The sequence below is a fragment of the Scomber scombrus genome, chromosome 8 (genome assembly GCF_963691925.1).
Source record: "Scomber scombrus chromosome 8, fScoSco1.1, whole genome shotgun sequence".
In the NCBI taxonomy this organism is placed as follows: domain Eukaryota; kingdom Metazoa; phylum Chordata; class Actinopteri; order Scombriformes; family Scombridae; genus Scomber; species Scomber scombrus.
The window spans coordinates 16,437,884-16,465,507 of record NC_084977.1 but is presented as its reverse complement, the minus strand read 5'-3'; the positions used below and the strand labels follow the sequence as shown (position 1 = coordinate 16,465,507).

At 41.1% G+C, this 27,624-nt stretch overlaps 1 protein-coding gene across 1 annotated transcript; it reads left to right on the top strand.

Moving 5' to 3' along the window:
- Positions 1 to 13,075: 13,075 nt before the first annotated feature.
- On the top strand, positions 13,076 to 27,412 carry LOC133984934 (cortexin-1-like). The gene is made up of 2 exons (XM_062424452.1): positions 13,076 to 13,102; positions 25,219 to 27,412. Exon 2 carries the CDS (start codon positions 26,249 to 26,251, stop codon positions 26,627 to 26,629), a length of 381 nt encoding a protein of 126 aa, XP_062280436.1. The 5' UTR covers positions 13,076 to 13,102; positions 25,219 to 26,248; the 3' UTR covers positions 26,630 to 27,412.
- Positions 27,413 to 27,624: the final 212 nt, after the last annotated feature.

Here is a 27,624-nt window from a genome sequence, read left to right as displayed (position 1 = left end):
TAATTTTGGTTTTAAGTGCCAACCAAGATTTCACCTTCCACCCCAATATGATGGCGTGCAATGTAATTATCATTGTAAACAGTTTTCATTGCAACTACTGCCTGCTGAAGACATAGCCCCTATAAACTGTTAACAGGGAGGTTGGTGGGTTATCCTAAGTAACAAGGGCACTTATTGTGGAAGAGTGTTTCTGTAGAATTTAACAAAATGTTCTGCCACCCCTACACCCAAAATGCAGTCACCTCTATTTTGCTGGGGTGGAAGCAGATATTGGAGTGAAAAATACATTCGAAACCATCTGCATAGCTATACAAATACTGAGAAAATGTGTTTTTTTTCTCTAGTTTGGCTGAACCAACCCTAGTACCAGTTTAATTCTCTACAGCACGTAGTGATAAAACGTGTGATAAGAACAGTACCTTATTATTTTTTATGTTTCCCCCAAAATTGCAATTCCTTTGATTTTTCTGAACATAATAAGACAAAAAAGGTGGAGTAGCTTACATACCTTTGACCACCAACAGTTCCATAATAGATCTTATAGGCTTTTGTTTGGGGATATTGCCACACATTAAAAATACATTTTTCTTTCAAAGGTTATCCTCTTCATCTTTTCATAAAGCTTCTCTTGTTATTGCAACCTTAACCGTGTCCAGGATCTAATATTGAGGAGCTTTGTGTCTTCCTATGAAAGTCAGTGGTCAATATGTCCTTATCTCATTTTTATATATCGCTCCAGTCCCATAAGATCAGACAGCGATATCAAATACAGAGTGAGAGCCAACTTTGGACATGTGTCCTTCATGTGTGATGAAAAAATGACTGTACCTTTAATAAAAATGAGAGGGATGGAGATAGAGAACAGGAGTGGCAATGAGAAAGAGAGACAGAAAGGGAGATGGGATAAAAGACCTGACAGGCAGATAGACAGACAGTACTGGTTTGGCATTGTAAATGAGAATTCATGGAGTAATAAGCTGTGAGAGTGCTCTGACCAGCTCCCTGCTTCTCCCAATCATGCACGTCCAGAGACTAGCAGGACGTGATGGACGTGCTGGTACTTGCAGACCCAACATTATAGCAGAAACATGGGATGACGGCTCTTACTGTACGACTGTGTTAGACATAGGTCTATGTGTATGCATACATTGGCTGATAATACTAAGGCTGGATCACTCTCAGTGTAGGCACAGACGGATCACCCCAGGTCATGAAACAGACTCCTCATACTCACATCTTCTCTTGAATTCTCTGAATGCACATTTTCCTTTCTGTCATATTTTCTCTGTCACTTTCAGTTACATTTTTAAATTGAATCAAAAGCACAGCTTTACTGGGATGGCAAGTAAAACCACAGCATTTGAAAAACATTAACTGAACATAACCAGATGAATAAATCTATCAAATATCAAATCTATCAAATATAGCAAAAATAATAATATATTCTCAATTCAAGCCTCAGTTTGCTCTTTGACAAGGGACTGTAGAAAGCAAATGGAGCTTAGCCTCCGTTCAATAAGTAAAACTACTACTTGGCTCTTATCCCGTCATTTATTTTGCCAGTTCACTTATTTAAAATGCAAGTCTTACGAGCTAATCACTAAATTAGTGCTGCCTGCTGCTACTGAAGCTGATGCCAACACCATCGGAACTACATCCAGATAAAGAGTAATGATGGGAGGCTATATTTTGAACGATTAGGGGGTTTATCACTAGGCATTGACCTCAGATGAAAACCTAATAAAAAACCTAAGGCTATCTTGCTAAATCATCAAAAATATTGTATATCACTGTAAACATTCATTAAAGGTTCTGCTCAAATGGATTCAACTGTTCCATACTTTGAATGTCATCCCTGTATGCAATTTTTTCAAGTAAGGTCTTCTACTTTTCACAGTAGACAGGTTTCCCATCCAGTAAAACCCAAATCTTTTATTTTGATCATTTTTTATGCTTTTCAATCTTGTGCATTAGTGATTTTCCAACTATTTCAATTCCATTATCACCCCTCTCTGCCTCACCCTCTTTCTCTAAATCTAATCCCCTGTCCACCCGAGACACCATCGGCAAGCCCACTCTAATTGCAGTGAGCAAATTCTTTATAAGAATGGTGATTCTGCTGAGAGGAGGGAAAACAATGGGAGCAAATGCTGTTTCTATTGATCAGCCATTGTCTCTGTCCTCCCCCCAGCCGGCTGTGTTTACTGTTCCTGTTCAGAGGTCTGATATGTCATAAGATTTAGTCGTCCCGGGTGCCCATATGAGCCTCTGCGGGAAGAATTTCGGCAGACGAGCAAATGGAAGCATGGCTGTAAATACAGGCTGCTCTCCTAACCAGACGCACACAGCTTCATAAGTTTACTGGGAAATCGTCAAACAAGGCCATTAAAGTTAGGCCCACGCAGTGTAGACAACACAGAGGGCAGTCTGAACAAATGTATCACCGTCTACAAAAGCTGGAGAATGAGCAGCTTGCATATAAGAGGGCAATACCAGATTATGTCATAAGATTGTGGTGACATGTAGTGGCAAAGGACAGATCAACAAGTAGAGAGAAGAAGAAAAGAGAGGAGGTATGTTAGAGTTCATCGTAATAAAATGACTCATTTTCAATGAGTGAACTATGACTCATATGTGTTTCCCTTCGTGTCTTCCTCTTTTTCATGGCTTCTGTGGGTAGATGCTGTGACAGATCGCCTCACCTACAGTGACAGCTAATCTATAGGAATAAATCAAGATGAGGCTAAGATAGATAGATCTGTATTGTCATTGCAAGTATACAATGAAACTCTGTTTGAGCAGTCCAACTGCAGCATAAAAATAGGATATGAAATATATATACATAACACTAGTACACACACGCACAAGCCCAAACACATTTCACCCATACCCATACCCATGACCACATACACATTCATACCTATGCCCATAAAAACTTGACTAAGGCCAAAGGTCAGCTGGGGTGGGTTTCAGGTACTGCCCTGCTAGTCTGTTCACTGCTCTCCACAACCCATCGATAACTTTAATGATCACTGAGGCCCAGTTAGATTAACTTTCCACACTCTTACCATGATCTATCAGTCACAGGGCGAAACGAACATTAGTTTGTCAAATGTTTGCATTAGCATAAGAGAAATGAAAGGCTGCTTGTCATTAAAAAAAGAGGATCTGTCCCCAGAGAACTCAAAGGTCAGTCCAGGACACAGGGCCCTAATCCATAGGCGTGAGGTTAGGAGTAGTAGTAGACAACTGTGTAGCCCATATATGTATCTCGCCGTCTGTGTGTGTGTGTGTGTGTGTGTGTGTGTGTGTGTGTGTGTGTGTGTGTGTGCGTGCGTGCGTGTGTGTGATTGTGTGTGTGTGTGCATTACTGTGCGCACTCTGTGGTTGGATTACTCTTCTCTCTCCATCAGCGTGACAGGTAGATGAGGTTGCGAATAAAGAGTTCCATCCTCTCATCAATAGTTATCAAGGTCAGAGAGACAGACAGGTAAGGTGATTTATCACTGGAGGCAGAAGGTGGAGCATCAAAGAGGGAAAGTGGGGAAAAGTGAGGGCATTTTAGCAATGAGGTATAAACAGCCTGAAGAGGGACAGTAAAGATCAAACGGTGCAAAGTAACCTAAGGAAGACTTATACATCTCATGATGCACTGGGAGATGTTAGAGAAGACAAAACACTTTGGTTTATGGTAGATTTGTGCATAATGTTTTTGATGTTCATCATACAGAGAGAGAGAGGTTACATGTTTGGATGATTTCGAATCCCCTAATCAAGTATGTTCAATGTGTCCACCTTGCACAAATTATCAGCAATAATTAAAAAGCGCAAAGTGTCATTAAAGATGAGTGATATTAGATTATGTGAGGATTTGGGACTTGGATGACCTGTGATAAGTCATGGTTCAGCACTGCTAATTGCCCCAAAGGTTTTTTTTTTTCATATAGCTTTCTTTATTGCCTGACTGTTTGTAATTAACTTTAATTACACAATTAACTGATTGAAGATGTCCAGTCGGCCTGCAAAACCTCACAACATAAGTCACATAAATATACTGCAACTTGTATGTTCCTCCGCTCTCTGTGTTTCCTTGCTATCCCCTGCCAAATTACACAAGAGTCAGGCTGACACACTTCATCCACCACGCTGTTCTCATGAGAATCCTCCACAGGCTAATCATGCTTCAAAGAATAATTGCAGTCATTTAAAGCAATGCGTGGATGGTATTTGATAATATGAGTTCATTTTCCCAACAGACTCCTATCTCCCAGTGATCATCCACACCCTACTTTTTTGCCAGTGGCAAGGACTCTATGAGGTCTGCTGATTGATAGTTTATGTTCATACAACTGTCAGACAGAACTGTGTCTATTTGTAACACTTTTTGTCACACAGACCACTGCTGCTTTGAATATCTTTAAGCAACAGAATTTAACTTAGAGATATAAATATGCACATTTGAACTCACACATTACATTACATTGTTCAACAAGTCCTTGCTGGCTTCTGAAAATGCAGGACCAGTTTAATTTGTTGTATTTATCTTTTTCTTATTCCCTTTCTCATTTAAATTCTATGTCCTGCTTGTTCTCTTTTTCTCCCACTCTCTTTTAAACCTCAAATGCATAATTTTTTTCTCTTCATTCATCCATCTACCCACCCATCCATCCATCCAAAAGGCCAATCAGGAGACTAGAGAGATGTTTACTAAGGAGCAGCTCGTGGCTCCATAAAAGGCGGGACACAGAGTCGGGCCTGGAGTGACAGATTATACCAGGCCTGCCTGGTGGAATAAATAGAGGCATTAGCAGCTCTACAGCTGGCCTGTGCTACTGCTGAGGCTTACTGGCCTATGAAATGTGCAGCATGGCAGTGTCCTAGGCCTCGCCACAGTGTGATGAATGGCTTATATTCCTCTGTAAAGCATATTAAAGTCAGATCGCATGATGGATAGCAGGGAGAAGACAGCAGGAAAGGAGGAAAGGAAGTTAAAAGAAGGGGAGGTGGATTGAGGAAGTGGGGGAGAGGGCTTTGATAAAATATGTAAAGGGAGGAAATTAAACCCCAGACAAAAATATCAAAACTGCCCCCACCCCCACCCCACCCCCATCTCTCTCTCTCCTCTACCTTCCATTTGTAGTGACTGATGAAGAGAACGGAGGCAACTCTGAATTTTTAATGAGTCCCCTTTAGGGTCCAGCACAACACCCGGTCTTTGTATGCCTCTCAGCAGAAAGGTTCTTGTGCACTTGCTTCACTTCACACAGTCCAGGTGTGCTCCCTAAAGGCAATATTCCGATTTTACCTGTGACCCATAAATCTCTGAATGACTGCCTCTAATTCACATCTTTACACAGATAACAATGAAGAGTTTAGGGCCTACTGAAATCTATTCAAACTACTATCACTAACAAAGCTGTATAGGTAAAGATCAGTTTTTAGGCAACCTTTGCCTATTTTTGAAATTCCTTCAACACAACTGAAGATAAATTGTGTTATGTCACACTCAAGCCTCTGTGGAATACAATGCATTATGGACATTTCAGGTCAGGATTTTGACTGCCTCCACACCATCCTGCCTTTTTGAAACTTGCTGCAAATGCATACAAACTACAAAGTGTCATGACTGAACACACTATATCTATACAACCATTGTGAGCCTTAAAACCAATCAACATTAGAATATCAGTATATTCTTGGGACCATGTCAAAAAAGTGTTCATGCAGCGTTCCGTTGGATATTTTGAGTATCCCACTTTTGTTTGTTTGTTTTTTGTGCAACTTCTCTGCCATTTGTCATGTTGGCTTACCACACCATCTCATGTCATTCCATTCCCTGCCACTTCCTCTCCACCTAGCAGTTGTCCTTGGTTACTTGTTATCCTTAATCATCAATCACCTATGATCAGCAGCCATATTTTACATTATCTCATATTTTGTATTACTTTCTTGAACAATTTTTGGACCTGCTCTCCCTCATCAATTGCTTATTGGTTGCTGAACTTGTTTCTTAATCAAGACCAAGTAACCTGCCTGTCTACCTTACATACTCTGTCCTGCTTTTGAAGTGTACTCACCCCTCACCAGATTCATTACAGTATTAGAGTCACCTGAGCTGCATGTCTTTAGACAGTGGGAGTAAAACCAGATAAATGCAAACACGGCTAATCACAGAGCCACTGGGCCTCTTTCAGTTCAAAGATCATCTATATGATGGTAAAACTTCTTCCAAATACAGATTAGTTTAGAACTTCAGACTTTTTTTTACAATCACTTTGGAGCTAGTAGAGGCGCGTGGGATTAATGCTACGGCCTTTTATTTTCCCATATTGCTGTAAATCACTTGATGACATGTCACATTGGCACAAAATACCACTGGGTAACAGCCAGACCTTTTCAATGCTAAGTATGCTTTCCTCATTCTGTGTGAATGACACTGTTTACTCCTGATATGAATTGCAGCAGGTACAGGTGAGTAAGACTATAATTATGGAGATAGATACTTTGAAATTTTGTTGTAAAGTTTTTTAAAACATAAGTACTGCAAAACTGTCTGGAAATAAAATAAGAACCATATGACAAAAATAATTTAGGGTAAAATACAATTCCTAATTTATTAATGATATTAAAGAAACACAAATTGATCAAAGCTGGAAATTCCATAATTACCATTACCCCCTAAAATTCATTAATCTTTTTATTTTTTCATTATTAATGTTTTCAACTCTAACATTACATCATTTTGGAAAATGGTCATGATTACGTGGAAATTTCCATTTTCATTAGTTAGCTGTCATCATAGGCTCAGTCCAATAATTGCTTTTCATTGTGCTGATGTGCTGTCGTGCTGTCAGCATGATGAGTGGACAAGTTTCATGTAGGCTGGAAACACGGCTCTGGCGGTGATGGGATACTGAGGCTGACTTACACATGTGATTTCCTCTTAGTAGGTGGGGAATCCTGCACTCCACGCCAGCATCAGTGGGGATCCATCATCCAATTGGCAGATGGGCTCAACAACTCAATGAATCAATCCCTTAGCTGATCAAAACCTGATATCTTCATTGGCATATGAGTAACTCAATTGTGGCATTTTACCTTCAATATTTCAAGCTCCTTCATGGATCAGAGGAGACTGATCCCTGACCTTGTGTATTTAATCACAGGTAGAGAGATGGTATTGACTTATTGGCTTTGAAGTGAAGCAGTGAAGAATTGAACAGGCCACATCAACTCAGATGTACCAAGTGTGTTCACATATGAAAATACAGAGAATTTTGAAAAGAGTCATGAGTCATAAGTATGCGTGTGTGTTTGTGTAACACCCTAGACCAGCATATCTTGTGAAAAATGCAAATAACAAATTTGAAAGTGATGCACTAATTAATCATCAGCGATGCTAATCGTGTGGAGAGAATTTGAAACGGTGCATCATCAGTCAACTGGCTCCATCAGACTCTGTTATCTGAACCAAGTGTCCTCTCATTTTAATTTAATTCAGCCCCCCCCCTCCCGCATTCCCTCCGTCTCTCACTTGTTGTCTCGCTCTCTTGTTCTCCTAGAGGGAAAATTACACTGTGAGTAGCGGTACGAAATGTTTTTGGCAGCCTGGTCTGACAAACTCCCCCAATCACTGTCTACTTCTTCATCGTGATCAGACCTTTACAGCTTTACACTTAATTTCCGAAGCTGATATCAAACAGTCATCAATCATTTTGCTTTAAGCTTTGGAATAATAAATGTTTACTGGTTGAGAACAAGAATCACATCAAGCAGTTTTCTAACTCAACACAGGGATTGTTTACTACTGTTGATCATCCATGCATAATTAAAGCTCTTATGAATAACTTTGCATTTAACACATTCTCCTTCAGGACAGAAAATAAATCCTCAGACTGCTCTTACCAAGGTCAGGGGTTGAGCTAATGCCTAATTAAAAACTCATTTTCCCATCATGCAGTGATGGGTGAATCGGGATTGATGGACAGCCTCAAGGTATTGAGCTACAGTGCTTGGGCTTTAAAACTGAAAAAATGGACAACCACAACAACTTTATGTGGTACAAAAAAATCACAACCTCAGTAAAGCAACACACACATACACAGTTGTGTTTCCATCACTTCAGAGGACTGGATTATTACCCTATCTTTAATCTGAACTTTACCATAACTTCAAACCAAGTCTTCACCCTAAAATTCATTATATACATTATGAGGATTTGCTCTCTGTCCCCAAATGGGAGACAAGTCCCCACATATGACTTTGTAAACAGAAGTCCCCACAAAATGAGGAAAACCTTTTCACACACACACACACCACATTACATATCATCTTAACTGGTGTGTTTTTGTGCCAACTCCTCCAGGACACTTCCTTGAAGCACAGACAAAGCGGATACCCCTCAGTCTTCATCAAAAAGCCCTTAAATGGACCCCACTCACACATGCACACACGCACGCACGCACGAACGCACGCACACACACACACACACACACACACACACACACACACACACACACACACACACACACACACACACACACACACACACACAGCATGCTAAAACCTTAGCGCTGACTGGCCAGTAATTAAACAAAAATAGAATATCACGTGTGTGTGTGTGTGTGTGTGTGTTTGTGTGTGTGTGTGTGTGTGTGTGTGTGTGTGTGTGTGTGTGTGTGTATGTGTGTGTGTGTGTGTGTGTGTGTTTGTGTGTGTGTGTGTGTGTGTGTGTGTGTGTGTGTGTGTATGTGTGTGTGTGTGTGTGTGTGTGTGTGTGTGTGTGTGTGTGTGTGTGTGTGTGTGTGTGTGTGTGTGTGTGTGAGTGTGAGCGTGTGTGGGTGGGAGCATGTATGAGCTTGCATGGTGGTGACACAGGGACAGTCCTGGGTGAAGTTGTGAAACTGTATGATGAATGAATGTTGCACCATAACCAGGACTGAGAGGGGACGATTAAACCTTTTTCACCAACCACCTCCCCTACAGCCTCTGCAAAACCACCAAGGGAGACGTGGCCTCTGCTCTCACCAGCTCCGACAGCAGAGGACCACAAAGACACACATATACACACACATTTCAAAAAAAAGTTTCAGCTGTTGGACCTTGCTGATTTCAACATGAAACATTTACAAATAACATGAAATCCACTATTCTGCAAATGACACATGGATAGTTACAGCTAATTAACTGTCTAATACCTGCCTATGCGTGTTGGCAAATTGTGCTGATCCAGCTCTATGTTTCAGCAGCTTTCATGCTGACTTTAACTTATATTTGTGTACTTAACTGATGTTCCTATACAGCATCTTGTAACTGATTAACATGATGCGGCTAAATAACCTGCCCAGCAGCACTTTAGTGGAGTACTACACGTGGTTGTTAATGGACACTAGTATAGGAGACCAAACCTGCGTCCTTTTAGTTACAGGACAGTTTCTATACACTCAATTTAGCAAGGTTTCCCTGTGCTACTCAATCACTACTACTACTGTACTGTAAAGTGCACACACACACACACACACACACACACACACACACACACACACACACACACACACACACACACACACACACACACACACACACACACACACACACACACACACACATACACGCACACACACATGCACACACTGAACACCACAGGAGAACTGACATGGCTCTGAAGGTCATTGGCTACAAAACAGCTCTGATTCCCAGATGTTTTAATGACTTTCAGACACCCAGTTCACTTTTCACTTTAACTTTGAAAACAGCTTCCACTGGTTTTTTTGCATATTATTGCGATAATCCATGTGCTGGTGTTCAACATGGGAGGGATTACTGCCATGAGGGACCACTGGCTTTAGGGAGGAGGAGAGAAAAAAAATCATGCTTGGCATGAAAACACTCCTCAAACATACTTTGTCATCTAAGCCTCCGAGTTGACTTAGAAACATGTCTATATATGATGTAATGCCTAATCCTAATTTCCGCTGTAATTCTAAACACGATGTGATTGTATATTTATTTTTGTGAGATGGAGGGTCAAAATGCTTGAATTATTCTCCTGCTGTCAATCAAAATTATGTCCCACACTGCTCTGATGTTAGTCTGTCAGCACAACACACGTCCCTTTTATAACAGATTTTACATTTTTCCACAAAAACTGGTACATGTGCAAATTTAATTATGTTTTTCTTGTAGATATTTACAGAGAAGTCATATCAGAGACATTGGTTGAAGTTTATTTAACATCTCTCACTGTAACATTTTATACCACACAAATGGCTGACGTTATGACAAACTATCATACTGCTGCTAAGAAAACATCTTAGAAACAGTCAGATGAACATTTTGAGAGTATGTGAGCAATTACAGTATATCCTCCAAAGCGAGAAAAAAAAGGTTTATTTGCATTAGAACAAACACTGGAACATATTTGGAGGAAGTAAATGGCGTCTAGTTGGTGTTGTGTTGGCACAAAAGGTTAATGAGGTGCGTGTTCGCTCAGAGGAGAGGAGACAACAATGCCCTTTACGGAAGCGTTGCATGCCCGAGGGGCCACCATAATGACACCCCTCAGATCTCATTATCAGGCTTATTGATTGGTCATGGCCACCTGCCCCTCCACCCACACACACTACTCAGACACACACACACACACCCACAATCACGGATGCAAAACCAGAAAAAATATATTTTTCACTTGTATAGAGGAAACAAATTTATACACATATCGCTTTCAGGTTAACAAGCTGGGAGATTCTAGTCAAAATGCCAGATACTGCCTCTCTCCATTCACAGCCTCCTACACAAACACACAGATTTTATCAAACACACCTTGGAAAGTGACACACTCCACATCCGTAATGTACTTGCGCACACCCACACAGCCACTCCACTGGGGATGGACACGCAGACACACACTTATACACACTTTAAAATACATGGACATTTTCAGTCCCTAATGTGAAGCTGCCATTTTGTTCCAAGAGAAAATTGCTTTAATTAAAATTAGCACAGTGATAATAAATGTACGTCCAGCTGAGTTGTAAAAGGTTTGAACACTCCACTGTGTCAGCCCACACACTCTCACCATCATGAGATGAATCAGCTGGGAAAATCTGACATTGTTCAGTAGCATGTATAGCCTTCCTGCATTTCACTGGTGTCTGCTCAAAAATGTATGACATTATATAGGGGTAATGCACAGTATGTTGGAGAAGTTGAGGTCATTAAACCTCAGTTTGGGCTGAATTGCTCATAACATAACACACTGCCACATTCTGCCTTTCGAGTCATAGGTGCGGTGGTTTGGTAATAGTTAGGTAGGAGGAGAAGAGGCGTTAATCTGCTCTGAACAAATGTTTCCAAAATGGAGCATCAAGTAAGCTCTTATTTCCTGGCAATAAATAGTTCAAGGAAGCAGGTTGGCAAAATCCCCCCATCAATTACATAACTACAGTGGAGGCTAGACTCTGAGGACTAGAAGAACTACAGCAATAAATCTAATTAGGGTCTCTCCACACACAGGACCTGCCTGCCACTGCTTTCTTGCTCTTGTCTGCTGCAACACTCAAGCCCTGACCCACTATACCTGGGACTGGCAGCAGTAGCACCTGGTAGTGGGATGGAGGAATGGCAGCAGTACAGATTGCACAGATGCCACTGTTTCTCCCACGTGAGAAACCTCAGACTGGAAGAATGGGAATGGATAGAGCAGGCTGGGCTGATGGGGAGGCTTTAAAAGGTGGAGGCGGAAAGGGATGAGGTGCATGGAAAGAAGAGCTGGACTGGACTGTATGGTGGCAGTGGCAACTGAGAAGACGAGGAGTACTGCTTACAGACTTTCAGGGGTGTGTATGTGTGTATCTGCTCTTAACCAGAATGGTTCATAATGGAAGAATGAGTTCAGAGACTTGCTGGAGGCATCCTCATATTTGACTGACCTGCCTTGGCAATGCTTAGCACCACTAAATCATGTTGCTATCTAAATTGAATAACCAATGTGTGTGAAGCGTTCGCCCTTTGATTTTTTTACAACTCTTTCATGTGTGTAAAATGTATGTAGCTGTGGGCTTCAGCCTGTTCTTACATCTTAATTTAAGAAATCCAAGAAAAGTTTTCTATTTGTTAAACTGCAAATAGAGCAACAATTCAAAGGTGTGCCACGCTGTTTGGATTGGTGCCACCATGGAGGGACTTTGAAGGAAGCAGCAGATGGGGAGGTGGTGAAACAAGCCACTGTCAAAAAGAAAAGAAAAGTGGAATGGTCATCTGTATGAAGTATGCATAAATATAACATTTAACATTTTATCCAGACAAAAGACCTTTGTTTTCCCCACAGCACAGGCATGAATAATGCCTGCAGTTTTTTTAATTGTACACTGGTCTTGCGCCCCGGTGGTCGAGTGGTTAGAGCGTCCTAGATCGAATCCAGACATGGACCAATGCTGCAGGTCATTCCCTTCTCTCTCTCTCTCTCTTCCTCTTTCCTGTTGGCCTCTCTGCCATTCATTGTCTAAATAAAGGCATAAAAGCCCCAAATAAATCTTTAATAATACATTTAATTACATAAAACATTTTACACTGGTCTGGGCTGACATGCGCATTTTTCAAAATACAATTCTAAATAGGTCTATTAAATGTCAGTTAATAGTACACAGACGTCCACTGTTAATGGTGTCTGTAAGGCACAATGGTGAGTTTAAAGCCAGGACAGCATTCAAAAGCTGTAATATTCCTACAGGAAGTTAACTGAGGAGAGGCAGATAAATATTTGTTCAATATCCTTCAAAATGTACTAAATGGCTCCTGAAATGGTTTCCCTTTGGTACAAAATGCAGGTATGTTTTTATGAATATAGGCAGTTGCGTTGTGTATGAATTATGTATGTTTTGTGGTGTCGGGGCTACCTTTGTGATTGGCTGTGCGCTCTGGGGAGGCCGGAGTGGGTGGGGAGCTTTAAGTGTCTCTGCCTGCTTCCATCGTGTCTGCTCACATAGCGACGCTCAGCAGCAGCAGAGGAGGAGGAGGAGTAGGCGAGCCGAGCGCATCATAAAGTTTGAGGCTGAAGCTGTTCGGGCACAGCGGACACACGGGCAACCTTATGTGGCATCAGGTTTGTGGTGATATTTTCAAACAGACTGCTTGTAGTTCTTGCATTTAAAAAACAAATCTGTAGCCTACAATTAAAGCAAGATAAATCCGTATCGGACATCATCTGTAAGAAATTGCGATGCGTAATACTGTGGACTATGACTTGGCATGTATTTGAGTGTTGTAAAATATGCTGTATTGGTGAGTTTAAAACTTCGTCGCCAATTCTAACATGTATGTAAGCTTACTTTTTGTGAAACTTTTTCAGTTATCCTCGCTACAGATGTATGTATCTGCGGGTCAGTCTACTGTCAGGTTAATGCCAAACCACTATCCAGTTACTACCCAGTTGCTTACTGGGTTCATGACAAACCACTATTAGCCAAACACAAGAGTCCTGCTGCCAAAGAGCAGCAATAAATTCCTCTGTTGTTTTGGACTCTAAAGATGGGGGGTTAATGAGTCGAACTTAAAAGTCCAAATAGACAAAATGCCAGGGCATCATCTTTGCATTTTTACCAAAACAATAAACAATGTGACATAAAACTGACTTAATTGATATAACTATATTTTATCTGTTGCAAATCTTGTAGAAATGTTGATTTTTGTCTCCATTTAAGGAGGCAGCATCAGATTTAAGCAGAGAATAACACGACATGTCAAGGTTATTGAAATGTATTTTACCAAACCTGATTGCTTTGATTGATTTGAAACCACAAAACCACTGAGTTACCACACCATGGCCCAATGTGCCATGAAATTACTATGACAATGCTTCTGTGGCAAGACAGAGTTCGTCTCTCCTTTTAGCTCCAAGCAAGGCACCTTCCAGAGATGTGGATTGTATTATCATGCTGAGATAGGCTATTTTTTCTTTTCATCTGAACCCTCCATAGGTCATTAGGACAGGACAGATGCATCCTAAACAACTAGCAGTATGCAAGTGAATTTAATATAGATCTGTCACTCAGAGTGAGGATCTCATTTTTCCTTCATAATGTGTTTTGAATTTCATTTGCTCTTTCAGGTTTGCAACTTATGATAATAGGAAAGACTATACCACTGTGTGGTGGGTGTATTATACTGTGTTCTGATAGACTCCTATCAGGGTCCTGTCAGATATTGTGTAATATGATCCATTTCCTGGCTGGGGAGGTGTGGGCTTTGGCCCATCCTACACCACATTACTCTCACAGGCTATCTGAAATCTGTGCCAGGCGTTGGATGCACCACAGCGTTCCTGGCTTCTTCCATCCGTATTGTCTCATGTTACAGTGACAACTGCTGAATAATTTACCATGTCTTGTTAACAGTAATGAGTAATGTGAGTTTTGGTATCTGGAGTCTGATAGAAGTCGTTGATCCGTGGGTGGAGGTCCAGTGCCTTTCTAAGACCAGTGTGAGCCTGCAGATTAAAATGTAAGGGAAACCCCAGTTGTAGAGCTGGACAATGCTCTAATCTTAAATTAAATGTAATAAGAATACAGTTATTACAGTATTATACTGAAGGCAAAGTTTCAGGGGGGTTGCCTACATTTTTGAAATGTTGGTGTCTTACTGTAATACACCATAACAAGCAGTGACCCTTTGATGGTCACTGTCTCATTACAAATGAACAATGCAACATTGTTCAAACCTTCAGAACCTTATTCTTAACTAAACTAAAGTTCCCAAAGATACCAAATATGTCAGGTTGAATTTTGGTGTCTTAAATGGTGCTCAAACATTTTAAATATTTATATTTGAGGGATTTATCTTGGGTTTTATTTATTCACTCTGTGTAAACATCAAAAGCTTTAATAAAGAATTGAAACAAGCAGGTGTATTTGTGACACTGTCAGAGAGTGGTGAAACAATAGATGGAAACTATGTGTAATGGGGTTATGAGAATGACAACATACAGTAGTCCAGTGATTTCCAACTGGGTGTCTGTACCCCATAAAGAACTTCTGTTGTTTTCAGGGGTTATGGGGAGAGAGTGTAGCGTAGTTCAACTAATTTGAAAAAATTGAATTAGTGATTTAATTTTTTTTTAAACAGATGGTGATACAATAGTTAAATAAAAGTGTAAATTCATAAACTGTTGAAATAGATCACTTAAAGTAATGTAGAAATGGTTGGAATGTCTCTGAATGTGTCTCTGGATGTGGTTGTAGTACAAATGCAAACTTGTATGAAAATATTTGTAACATCCACTAATATATCCACTTTTATATGATTAATAGTTAGATTACATCCAGTTTGGAATTCAAACAAACACATTTGGAACATAAGTGGTGATGTTGATGAAGGGGTACTTGAGTTCATCGGACTGGGCTGTGTGGATACATCTTACAAAAAAGCTTGTGAACCACTGCAGTAGTCTGTAGCTGCTTTGTTTTATTGACCATTCTCAGTTTATCATTTCTGATACATACACAGCATGCTATGGTAATGTTGATTTGCAGGAAGCGGTCTGTGTCATCATGTAATGACCTGTAATAAGAGGAGGGATGGAGAGGAAAGAGAAAACCCAGGTGGGTTTACCCACAAAGCCCTCCTAATGCCCCGCCAGGATATACAGTATTACATGGAGCACATTAGTGAATCAGGTTCTCCACTACACAGCTGTCTGACTGTGTCACTGCCAATCTCTGTTATTAGCTTCAATAGCTTATGTAATTTATTCTCTATTTCTCACCAAGGTGGTAGGTTTATTACATTGTTCAGGCCTTGTTTGAAAGCAGCCTGGTGATGACGAATTTTTGCTGCATTATTCTGATAGCCACAATTTAAATTTCGAGTTATAGTACGGTTCAGTTCTGAAATTACTTTTTCAAGTGGAGCCATAGAACAAATATAGCACTAGAGAAATCACCTGAACAATTTATGACATTACACTATATTGCTCTTGAAATAATAGCAATATCACACTGAGTGTGATTCAATTTTAGCTGTATATAATGTGGAAACATAGCACATAGAGTCATAAACAACCTATTTCTATAAAGAACCACCACAAGCTCACATGAACACAAAACCTGACTACCAGCAGGAAAATGATTCGTGTCTCAGTACAGAGGAGACGTTTCAGAGTCATCACAGGTCTTCAACCTTGACAGGTAAGAACGAGGCGATCCTCCAAGATGTAGCAGTTTTGATTTCCTTGGTAACATTGCCCATTCAATATTCATCTACCCCATAATCTATAGCCCTATGATAGGTGACACAGGGCCCGGGAATTATTGTCTCTCTGCTCCATCTCATTTCAGATATAGACTCCACAGTAGCTCCCAGCACAGGTCTATTAACTCTGGAAATACAAGAAGAAAGAAAGGCCAATTCACTTATTGGAATGAAATCTGCTGATGGACCATGAAGTAAAATGTGTAGATAAGCTCTTCTTTCTTCTACCCTAAATGTATTTGGCTTAGCCTTTTTTGGCCTGCAGGGCTTAAGGACCCACATTCCCTCTTTGCCCTACTGTAAGCTCAGTAATCAAATCAGCTGAACAGACTACCTTCACTCTAGCAAGGTGATATGTCCGTGTCTTTGTGGGGACTTTTCTGCGGTGTTTAATCTGTGCTTATGAGTCCAACTGGTGGCTTCTTTTGTCAGTGGGGATCAGAGCAGGCAGCAGCACCCTGCTGAGCAAAGTTATTTCAGCCTCACTGTTAGAATCAGCATTTTATCCTTGTCCATTGTTGAGTATTTAAAGCTCCTCTTTTTCTAAAAGGTGTACTAGATTTATTGCACCCATTGCATTGGAACCTGATATTGTACTCTCAGACTCATGGGTGTGGGCCATCTGTTAAAAGTATTTTTTGCAACGCTTACTGAAAACCATTGTTTTACATCCTGGCTCATGGTTGCTCTGACTTCCCAGGTCATTTCCTTTTACCATTTGCAACAAAGTTTCAGACTTTTTTTAATGCTGACTCTCAGCCCTGCCACCTTGTTTCTGAGCAAGTGTTGTGTGGGCAGGGCATGTAATATATATGGCCTTCATTGAGGGCCAGTTGACTGGCTGGCACAAGCTCTGTTCGGTCCCAGCAGACTTGACAGAATGGCTGCCTGATGGAAGGAAAGTGCTGTCTTCTGACTTTAAGAGTGCTGACATCTTCATATTGCACACCCCACCCCACGGACACACACGTCCCGCTTCCCCCCTCTATGAATCTCATCTTTTTTTTCTTTCTCCCCCTTCTTCATCTTCATCCCACTTCCAGATGTATCTGATTGATGCCATTCAACCTCCTGTGCTCCCCGGGTAGCCGCAGACGTCTGCTCTGTTTGAAAGCAGACGTGAATCATCGAGATTACTATTCTACTCTCCACCTTTCCTCCCTGCTTCTGTCCATTCTCTCGCCCGGTCTCTGTTTCCCTTATACCAGTCTTCTCTTACCTCATCTTTTATCTCAACACCTCTCACCTCACCACCAGATCTTTCCCGGTGGTGTGTTTCACTGTTAGCCACTGTGATTGTTGCCTCGACAGCAGCAGGGGGTCTTTCAAGGTGAACTATAAGATTGGCCATGTCAGCTGCTCTCTGGCTCATATACTGTCTCTCTATCCTCTCTATTGCCTGAATTAATATGGAATTGTCACTTAGATAAAACTTTCCCTAATCTTTTTTTCTTTTCTTTTTTAAACTTTTTCTTATTTGCTATACTTATCACTTTCTCATTCACATATATCCACTCTCTGTTGACCAGCTTCCTCTTAATCCTCATCATTGTGTGAGTATTTCATGTGTATGATTTGTAAATTAAATATAGGGTCTAGGTGTATATAATTGGAATGACTTTTATTCACCCTGACTGGTGGGACAGAGGGATTTTGAAAGAAAGTAATAGGGGGTGGTAGAGGGTGAGCATTGTGAGGGACTGATGGGAATAATGGTTGGGTATGACAGAGTTGATTGAGATGGTGGTGAACAGGAGAGAAAGGGGTGCCTGAGGAGAGAAAGGTGGTTTCTTTTGCTTTCTGTCAGCATACCAGCATCAGTAAGGTAGATGGCTGCAAATGACAAATGTGTTTCAGGGCTCTTTTGCCTTTGTGGCAGCCCCAGAGTCACTTCATAACAGGAAAAAAAATCAGATTTAGAGCTTTGAGAGTCATAACTTTAACATTTAGTCTTTGTTTTTACATTTTTATAGCTGTTCATATTTCCTGTGAATTAGCCACTTTATTGAGTAGGGCAGAGCAGACCCAGTAAGAAGTAGACGTGATATTATAAAGTTTCAAATAAGGGTCTTTTAAGCTAAGAAAATCTTTAAACACATGGCTTGTATGTAATATTTTGTGAGTCTGTTAAATACATTTGTTTGAAAAGGTTTTTTGAATGTATAGAAAATATTTGTGCTAATGAGAGAAATCTGCAGATTTATAGAAATTATGATAAAACACAAATGTCAAAGCAGTTAAAAGTCAGTGAAAATCAACACTCAGTGATTTCAGTATTGCAACTATGTTTTAGTTGTTTGTGTTTTAGCAATGATTTTATGTGCATCAGAAAGCATACAATATGGCTTGTTTGTCAAACACCCCAAAGAATGTAGTTTGTAATGACATTTCCCAAAATATTCACTTTTAAACCCTGAGTACACTCATTTTGGCCCATCTGGAGATCTTTGTCTGCTGGTGTCATGCATTGAAGGAGATTCGTTTTCTGTACCTATAATTTTTACTCAGTATTTCTGACCACTGAGAGAAATGTTTTTACAAGTTTTAATAGTTCTTATCAGCAGCAGGACCTCCATAATCTATTCCCATTCCTCAACTGAGATACATGTTGGACTCCCAAACAAAATTCCCCCAGTGGGAGTCACTCCGGTGCTTCAGGATGTCAGGGAGAGTGACACAATCATCCAGGGGAGAGGATGGAGCAGATTGGAGATTAAATAGGGGAACACTTCCCCCCTCCTCCCTGATGTCTGGAGATCTGATCCAGCTTGGCGTTTTTTCGGAGAATCGTGCAGTCCCCCATGCAGCAGATGACCCTGTCAGGGGAGACTCTCTGCTCAGCAGCTGTTTTTAAATCAGGCTTATTTAGGCTAAACAGGAAGTGTACAAAATGAATACTGATCTAGAATCTTGAATACTTTGAATATTGATGCAGGAGTGACCTTGAAAACCCCTAAATATACTGATAGAGAAAATAGACTGTATGTTCATCTGGGCTGGTGATAAAATGATAGATTGTAGGCAGCTTCGAAGATGGAATTGCTCGCTGCTGTTGAGAATCACAAAGGGCTTGTTCTTTTGCTTTGCTCCTTCATCTGTATACAACTCCATTTATCTTTCTTTCCATATCTCCATCCCTTGTTCATTTTTCCTGGTTCACCATAATATAAGTTTCTGTGTGAGCTGGTGTGAAAGGTTTCCTACAGCGGTGGGGCACTTTTTCTATTTACAAATGCCTTGCAGCAAGATGAGGAGTGAACAGTGGAAAAGTACACGTGTTTATGATAATGGACGGGGTCCTGGAGCATGCATTAATACAAAATGTATTGCCCTCTCTGTTGTGTACCTTTTGGTTTTAAAAAGGTCAGCAGTCTTGAGTGCCTTCTACTCTCAGAGCACTGCCTTCTCATTTGCATGTACGTTCAGTGAAAGAACAGGGCGCTCTCTGTGTGTGTATGTTTCTGTCTCACACACACAAATACACTCCTTTTTGTACTTGTCTAAGTGTGTACACAGAGGTGAATGGCTGGCTGTGTTGGAACACCAGAATATTTAATTGCACGACTTCATCACCATTACTGTAGCTACTGACTGTCTGCCAGCCTAATTATGGCGGGGGCCGTCTGAGGAGCTGGCTGGTCGTGAGCTAAGCTGTTAGTGTAAAGTGTAAAGAGAAATTACTCCATGGATACTTTGTCCCTCTCAGATGCTAAAAATACCTGTAAGACAGTAATGTTTTGGTGTGTAAATGTCGTTGTGTGTGCATGCATATGAACACATGTGTGAGTGTGTGTGAATTCTTTCTGCAGAACATATATTTAAAGAAATAGCTGAGGTTCTGTGACACACAGGTTAAGCTACACATGTTGAAATTAGATAAGGTCAGTGTTTGGGGAAATGTTTTTTTGTTGTACACAGCTCAAGGTGACCTGGTTCCCATCGTCCTCATTAGCAGCAGACACACTGTGGGTGTCAGCTCCACGAGGTGACAAATGAACCCAGCCAAACACGACGAATCACAACACAATGAAGAAATGTATCAATGAGGCTTAATGGTGGATGTTATCAATACATTTTCACAGGGGCCTCCAACCATTTGAAAACGTGACTGTGAGTGCGGTCATCTGTGGTCATCTGGATGATGTATGTATTTACCTTTAAAGTGATATAAAAAGGGGATACCCACCTGAGCTTGTGGAATTCATGCAGTTCGCCTTTGCCCTTTCTTCAGGTCCACTTTATCTTTATAAGCAGCAAATTGGAAAGGTTTAATTCAATTCCCAGCAGGCTGCGGCTGAGACTGGGAACATTTACCGTCTCTCTCTCTCTCTCTCTCTCTCTCTCTCTCTCTCTCTCTCTCTCTCTCTCTCTCTCTCTCTCTCTCTCTCTCTCTCTCTCTCTCTCTCTCTCTCTCTCTCTCTCTCTCTCTCTCTCTCTCTCTCTCTCTCTCGTTTCTCTTTGTTTCTAAAGTCTAATTACTTTCAGAGAATGGCTTTACTCAGGCCATAAATAAGGACAAATCAAGGCTGTCTCTGCACTGAAAACCTTTTGGGGGGACATAGAGAGAGAGCCAAACAACTAGCAAAACAGGCAGAGGGATGTAGACAATGTCAGATGTCTTTGGAAATTATCTGAAATATCCACTGAATTTTTATATAAAAACATGCTTCTAAATAGCAACACAGGGCTTCAATCCCACCTAGATTAAATGTAGCACTGCACATCTGCTAATTCTGCCAAAATAAAACTTGTCAGATTTGATCAGTACTGGAAAATGTATAATGAATTGGAACTTCTATCAGCCAAAATACAAAATCTTAAATTCTTTACTAGTTCAAGCATTTGCCTCTCACCATCATTTAAGAGCACCACGAGAGAGCTCTCAACCATGTACTGAAGCTGCATCGTAAGTGAGCCGATCGTAGGCTTTTGTGTATGTACGTGTTAGTGTGTGTGAGAGAGAGATCATGGGAGGTGGACAAAGGAGGGAAAAGTTGAGACCCTGGTCACCTGAGAGGCAACTAAATTATGTTCAGCTCTTTTCGTTTCATTTACCCTGATGAGTTTTGTCAATGTTAGCTTGCCTATGCCTCTGTGATGTGAAGTGATGACAGTGAGGCTGTGTATGTGTGTGTGTGTGTGTGTGTGTGTGTGTGTGTGTGTGTGTGTGTGTCTGTATCTATATACTGTGTGTACATATATGCAGTTGTATTTGTAAGTGTTTAGCTTAAGTGAGCTTTAGTATGACGGCCTCTAAGTCAGTATGTGTCCATGCCATTGTGCATGCTGTATGTTTTTGAATGTGAATAACTTATTAGAGTGTGTGTGTGTGTGTGTGTGTGTGTGTGTGTGTGTGTGTGTGTGTGTGTGTGTGCGTGCATGTGTAAGTGGGGTCCATTTAAGGGATTTTTGATGAAGACTGAGGGGTATCCGCTTCGCTTCCCTTCATCTCAGGGGTCTCGTCTGTGCTTCGAGGAAGTGTCCTGGAGGAGAAATGGAGTGGGTGAGAACTAGTGAGCGAGACGAGACAACGACAGAATGTGCATGTCTGTGTGTGTGTGTGTGTGTGTGTGTGTGTATGTGCGTGCGTGTGAGAATGATGGAGGGTGATGGTGGGAGCAAGACTTAACGAGGAGGAAAATAAGCTGAGCAATCTCTGTCTGTCCTCCCTTTACCTCCCAATGACTTATTCACACACACGCGCACGCACATACACACACACACGCACACACCCTGGGAGGCCATGAGCGAAGTATCTGACCAGTAACTATGCAAAGGCAGGAAATACAGTATCTTTGAAATTCTCATTTTTTTCAACACTAATAGCTGTTCATGACTCTGGTTCATTGCTTGCCTTAATCAATACACTATATGTAGCAATACTACTACAGCCGTTATTGTATATTATGATAAATTCCGCTATTTCACAGGGAGCTAATGCTTTCTCTCTCTCATCTTTAAGTCCATACCCCTCTCTTTCATTCTATTTATCATCCTCTCTCTCTGTGACGAGTTAGTGAGAGATAATGGAGAAACGCTGCCACTAAATAATTACAGCTCGGATAGGATCAGATGAGAAGGTTATGTTTGCACCTTTTAGCCGCTCCTCCCACATTCAAATGGAAATAATCCTACTGTGTGGGTTTTTTGTCACTAATGTAATTTTTTTCATTTCTGATCCCACTTGGGCTTGTTTCTCCAATGTGTGTGTGTGCATGTATGAATGAGTAGTTGATGGTCTCACAGCAGAATAACATTGTTTGTCTGCTTACCCGTGTGCAGTGACCATCTGTTCTGGGTAGGACCTGCTTTCACATCTCAGAGCTTCTTGAGTCCCAATTAAAACATCTGTAGCATCGAAAGTTTACATCAAATTCTATGTTAATAAATTGAAAGTTGATTAATAGATAAGTTGATCAACAGAAAATTAATCATTTATTTTGATAATTGAGTAATTGTTTTTTGTTTTTTTGGTTTTTTTTAAGCAACATTTTCTGGTTTCGGCTTCTCTAATGTGATTTATTTCTTTTTGTTGTCATAAATGGCAGTGACGGTGATGATAGTGGTATTTGGGTTTTGGAGTGTTGGTCAAAAAAACAAGATATTAGAGAATGTTACCTTTGACATTTTTCTACAATTGAGGAACCAATTGGCAATTTGATCACTAATAAAAATAAAAGTTTGTTGCAGGCCTAGGTTATTTACTCTCCTTATCTAAATCGCAGCTTTGCTTATTTTTACGTCCCTTCCTCCACCCCTATTTCACCCACACTTATACTTCTGAGGGCTATGTGGCCGTTTACAGATGTGTATTTGTTGACATCTCTGACATTTTGTTACATCTCTCAGGCCAATGCAAGTGACACCATTACCATTCTTATTGGTCCATTAGTCTGGTGAACTCATAAGTTCACCAACTTAATTAAGTACAGGTGTTACTAACATCACTTACAATGGCTCTGTTCTATTCCTCTCACTAAGCCAGGGCAGTGAGCCAGCATGAACAACACCAAGACCCTGAATCAACTAAATTCATCCACCATTAATTTGTATTATTTACATCTGTGTGTCTCCTCCTAACTCTAGCCCTGTGAAACCACCTAGGTCAACTTCAATCTGACCAAAAGTCTATTAGCCTAATTAGCCAGACCTGTGTGAGTGTGCAGGGTCTTTAACCACATTTTATTTAGTCAAATGTTTTTGATTGTTGCTTGTGTTAACCCATACCCCATACTGATAAACTGAGAAGTTTGGCACTTTTTGTTAAATGAGAAAAAAGTTCTGTAGAAAACTTAGGTATTGTATTGGTAGCAGTATCAACAATGGTGCATCAATATCCTGTCCTGGATCTTGGAGTCTGTTTGCTTGAGCACTGAGCTGACTCTTCCATTTCAGATCAGTTCTGCACAGGCCTTGATTACCTTGAACAAAGGATCGTGATAAGGTACCTGCTGAAAAACAAATACACCTAATGAGCTTAAAAATCTGGTCTAAGTAACAAGTTTGGTGACAAAACCATCAACATCAAAGGCTCACATCAGTTGATAACATTTGAAAGCATTTCTGATCTGGACCTGCAGATGTGTAATAGTCAGTCATAATAGTGTCCTTGAAAAGAGATTCAAGGTTTTGGAACTATTTTTGGATTTTGCAGTTGACTTCAGTGGGAGGCAGTGACAAATTGGAACACGCACACGCACACACACAGCAGGTCTGTTTGTACACACACAGAAGTGCACATTCTTTCACAATGTGTGTGAGTGCCACCTCCCAGGTGTGTCATCCTGCTGCCAGCCCCCTGGAGACACTGGCTGATGAAGTAGCAGATAGAAAAACCTTTGATTTGAAAGCAACACAGACTGAGAGGGTGAGAGGGACAGAGAGTGTATGTAGAAGGCATTTTGCCATGGTCATGCAGAGGAGAGTCAGTGATAGCAGTTAGTGCCAGCAAACCTCTCCCGTCTGTACTGCTGCACGTTCACCACATGAAGATGTCTGCTCTATCCATCCCTATTTACCTTCTCTATCAATCTTCATAATTTTCCTCGTCATCTTCCACTGTTTTCTGTCCATTTTCCATTCCTATTTTATCTTCATACATTTAGTCACTTGTCTGTTCCTCTCTCCTTAGAACAATAAAAAAAGTCACTATATTTTATTTACTATAAATTCAAATCTTATTTAATCTTTACACCTCTGTACATTCTCCCACTTATTATTAATGTTTCTTCCTATTCTCCCTGTCTCTCGAGGCATCCTCTTACTTTTGGGCTGGGGTGGAGGGGGTTAAAGGGTGTGTGTGTGCAAGGTGGGGGCCCCACCTTACACACACACACACACACACGCACACACACACAGTGCTCTCCATATCTGTCATGTTTGTCTAGTCAACACTCTATTCAGAGGTAAAAATGGTTTGTGTATCTCGTTTCCTCAATGATTTGAAACCTGGTCTGCCACAGGAGATGTGATTTTAGATTATTAATGAGGCTCCATGACACTTTGTCTTTCCTTCCATCATGTGAGCGAATGAATGATGGGGGTCAGCAAGTTAACAAATGGTGCTCTGTAACAGTGCACTGACAAACGAGGCTGATGTAATGCCCTATCAGTGTTTATAATCATGCATTCACTACTGCTAATGTGGTCGTAATGACACCATAATCAGCTTACTAATTGAGTGTCATTACAGGGGATCCTGGTGCTGTGTTCTCTCCACAGACGGCTAATGTCACTGTCACTGTTACTTATTGAGTAGAGGGTCATAATAATCACACCTTATGATGAAAGGAGGAAGTACTGACTTCTCCTTATGGTCCATATTAGAGTGTATCCTTGTGCAGTTCCTGTAGTTTTATTTTATGGGATTTGACTGCATACTTGAAAATATATTATAAATTAAATCTTCTCATTACAGATTTATCAGTCAGATCTCAGGATGCATTTCTAACCAGGTGCTTCTCTTTCTTTCAGGTGGGGAGTTAATTGGATTGCTCAGTTTAACCAGGAATATCTACTGACACAAAGTTTGCTAACACCCCGCTGTCATGTCTTCTGAGGACTATTGGAACAGCTTCATAGACTGAACACTGAACTGGATGAAGTCACTTTTCATTTATGACTGACGTCTTGCCATGTCTGACTCACCCTCCCCGAACTTTCTAAACTCATTTCTACCTCTTGTTGCTTCACTGCTTGTCAAGAGAGGCAGTTTTTGAAGAGATCATCCCGAAGGAAATGCAACCTCCAACTAACCAGATGAAGGGAGAACTTTGTATTTAACAGGCAACATCAGCAAAAGTGAAATGCTATCTTATATTCAGGGCCATCGATCCACTCACCTCCTAATCTAATTAGTCACACAGAAAGAAACACGCATGAACACGGCCAGGCAAAAGCATACACACAAACACATCGTTGGTGTTGCTGGTCCTTGCAGCTAAAACAGCTTTACCCAAGTGGGTGTTGAAACTCCATCTGCACACTATTAACTCCCATTAAGAACACCGACCTTGGCTGTGATCAGACTTGCGTTTGCATTAGCAGGAGGTGGTGTCACATCCTGTCCGATCTGATTGAGAGTGAAAATAAGAGCTGATGTTGGCAGAGTGACCCTGATATATATCCTAAAAATATTACCGCCTGAGGGTGGTCACTCAAATAGGAAGGAACAGGTCCATGCGTGCACGAATGCATGTGCGTCTGTCCCATTGTCAGATCATATTAGGGCCAGGGCTGTCTGGGTCATGTCACTTTGACTGACCTATATAAGTCCTGCTGTGATCAGAATACACACACATACACACAAGATACACAAGAATTACAGAACTGAAAATTGCTCTGCAGTGCTCCTACTTGTTACTTACCTGCTACCTAACTTCCTGTTTAGGCCTCATGTCCCTCACCCAACAAATAGGGTCTACAATATAAAGCTTTAAAGACTCTTTCCTATTACATTCCGCAATCAAATCCCACATCTCCAGTTTGGCCTTCTCTTCTGCTCATGAACACCTTCCCTTCCTTCTCCGCACCTCCTCCCAGCACACCAACTATCCAGTCAGTGTGTAAGCCCTGCCTACGGGCCCCGTGGAGGATGAACAATGTGCCCACACTTGACTACGAGTTGCTGCTGTCCCCAGCCAGCTCCTCCCTCCCCGGCAGCCCTGGTGGTGGCAGCAGCAGCCCCCCTCTGGCCTTGGTTGGGGTGGACAATGAGCAGCGCACCGCCTTAGCCTTCGTAGGCCTCCTTATGCTCTTCCTAGTCTTCCTGCTGGTCAGGTGCTTCAGGATCCTGCTGGACCCCTACAGTCGCATGCCTGCATCATCCTGGACTGACCACAAGGAGGGGTTGGAGAGGGGTCAGTTTGATTATGCACTGGTGTAGGGTAACATGTCAAAAAGGTGTGGAAAGTGGGATGTTTCATTGCACAGACATGATTTTTCTCATTTAGATGTGGGGTTTGACAGTAACAATGCATAATATTGTGAATGCACTTAAGGAGGTATTTTTTTCTGGTGTTGGCATAAGCCTGGTTTCATATCACTGTATTTCAGCCTGTGTAGTGGTGTAAATATGAGACTGCACAACCCGATGTTACCGTGTTACCACAAGTCTGGTTCAACAAGAGGCACACTGGAATTGCTGCAAGCCAAACACTCATCCAGACCCAGATGTTGGACCATGAAGGACAGAAATCATTAGCTGCACAGCTGCCTTAACATGACCACTGTACCAGTCTAACATGCCACCATGTCTCACAATATCTCTTTAGGCCTTGTCAGTATTAGACTACAGTTTAATTTTGGGAACACCACCTTCAATCACAATATCTGTTTATAACCTCAAAGCTAGTTTTTGAAATGAGAGCACTAAAACACAGGAAGAACTGGTGGAATTTACGCTTAAGCAGATGCCCCTTTAATGAATGAAGGTCCATTATAAAGCATCAAGGTTTAATGTGCTGATCAAGGAGCACAAATCTTCACATTTTTTTGTTGACTCTAATTTCAGACACTGATCCTCAAGCAGCACTGCAGTTTCAGATGCTTTTTAAGGACCAGCAGTTAGTCTCCATGAAATCTGTGTATGTTTTGTGTGTTAGTGTCTATAACTAAGAAGCCATATTGAAACTATATATGTATATATATATAAAAATATCTCTTATTACTGCAAGTAGGGTTTATGTTAATTGGTTGTTTCCTTTGCTTTAGTCAGCCTGCCAATTGTGGTGATGAAGCAAACAGCAACCTTTAGGCAAAAGAAGGCTTTATTTTTCTATTCCTGACTCAAGTTTGGGAGTCTCTTTTTTGCTATCTTTCTGTCCTTCCTCTTACTGTTTCAATCTTTAGACTGTGGATTTTTTAGGTAGCCAAGCAGCT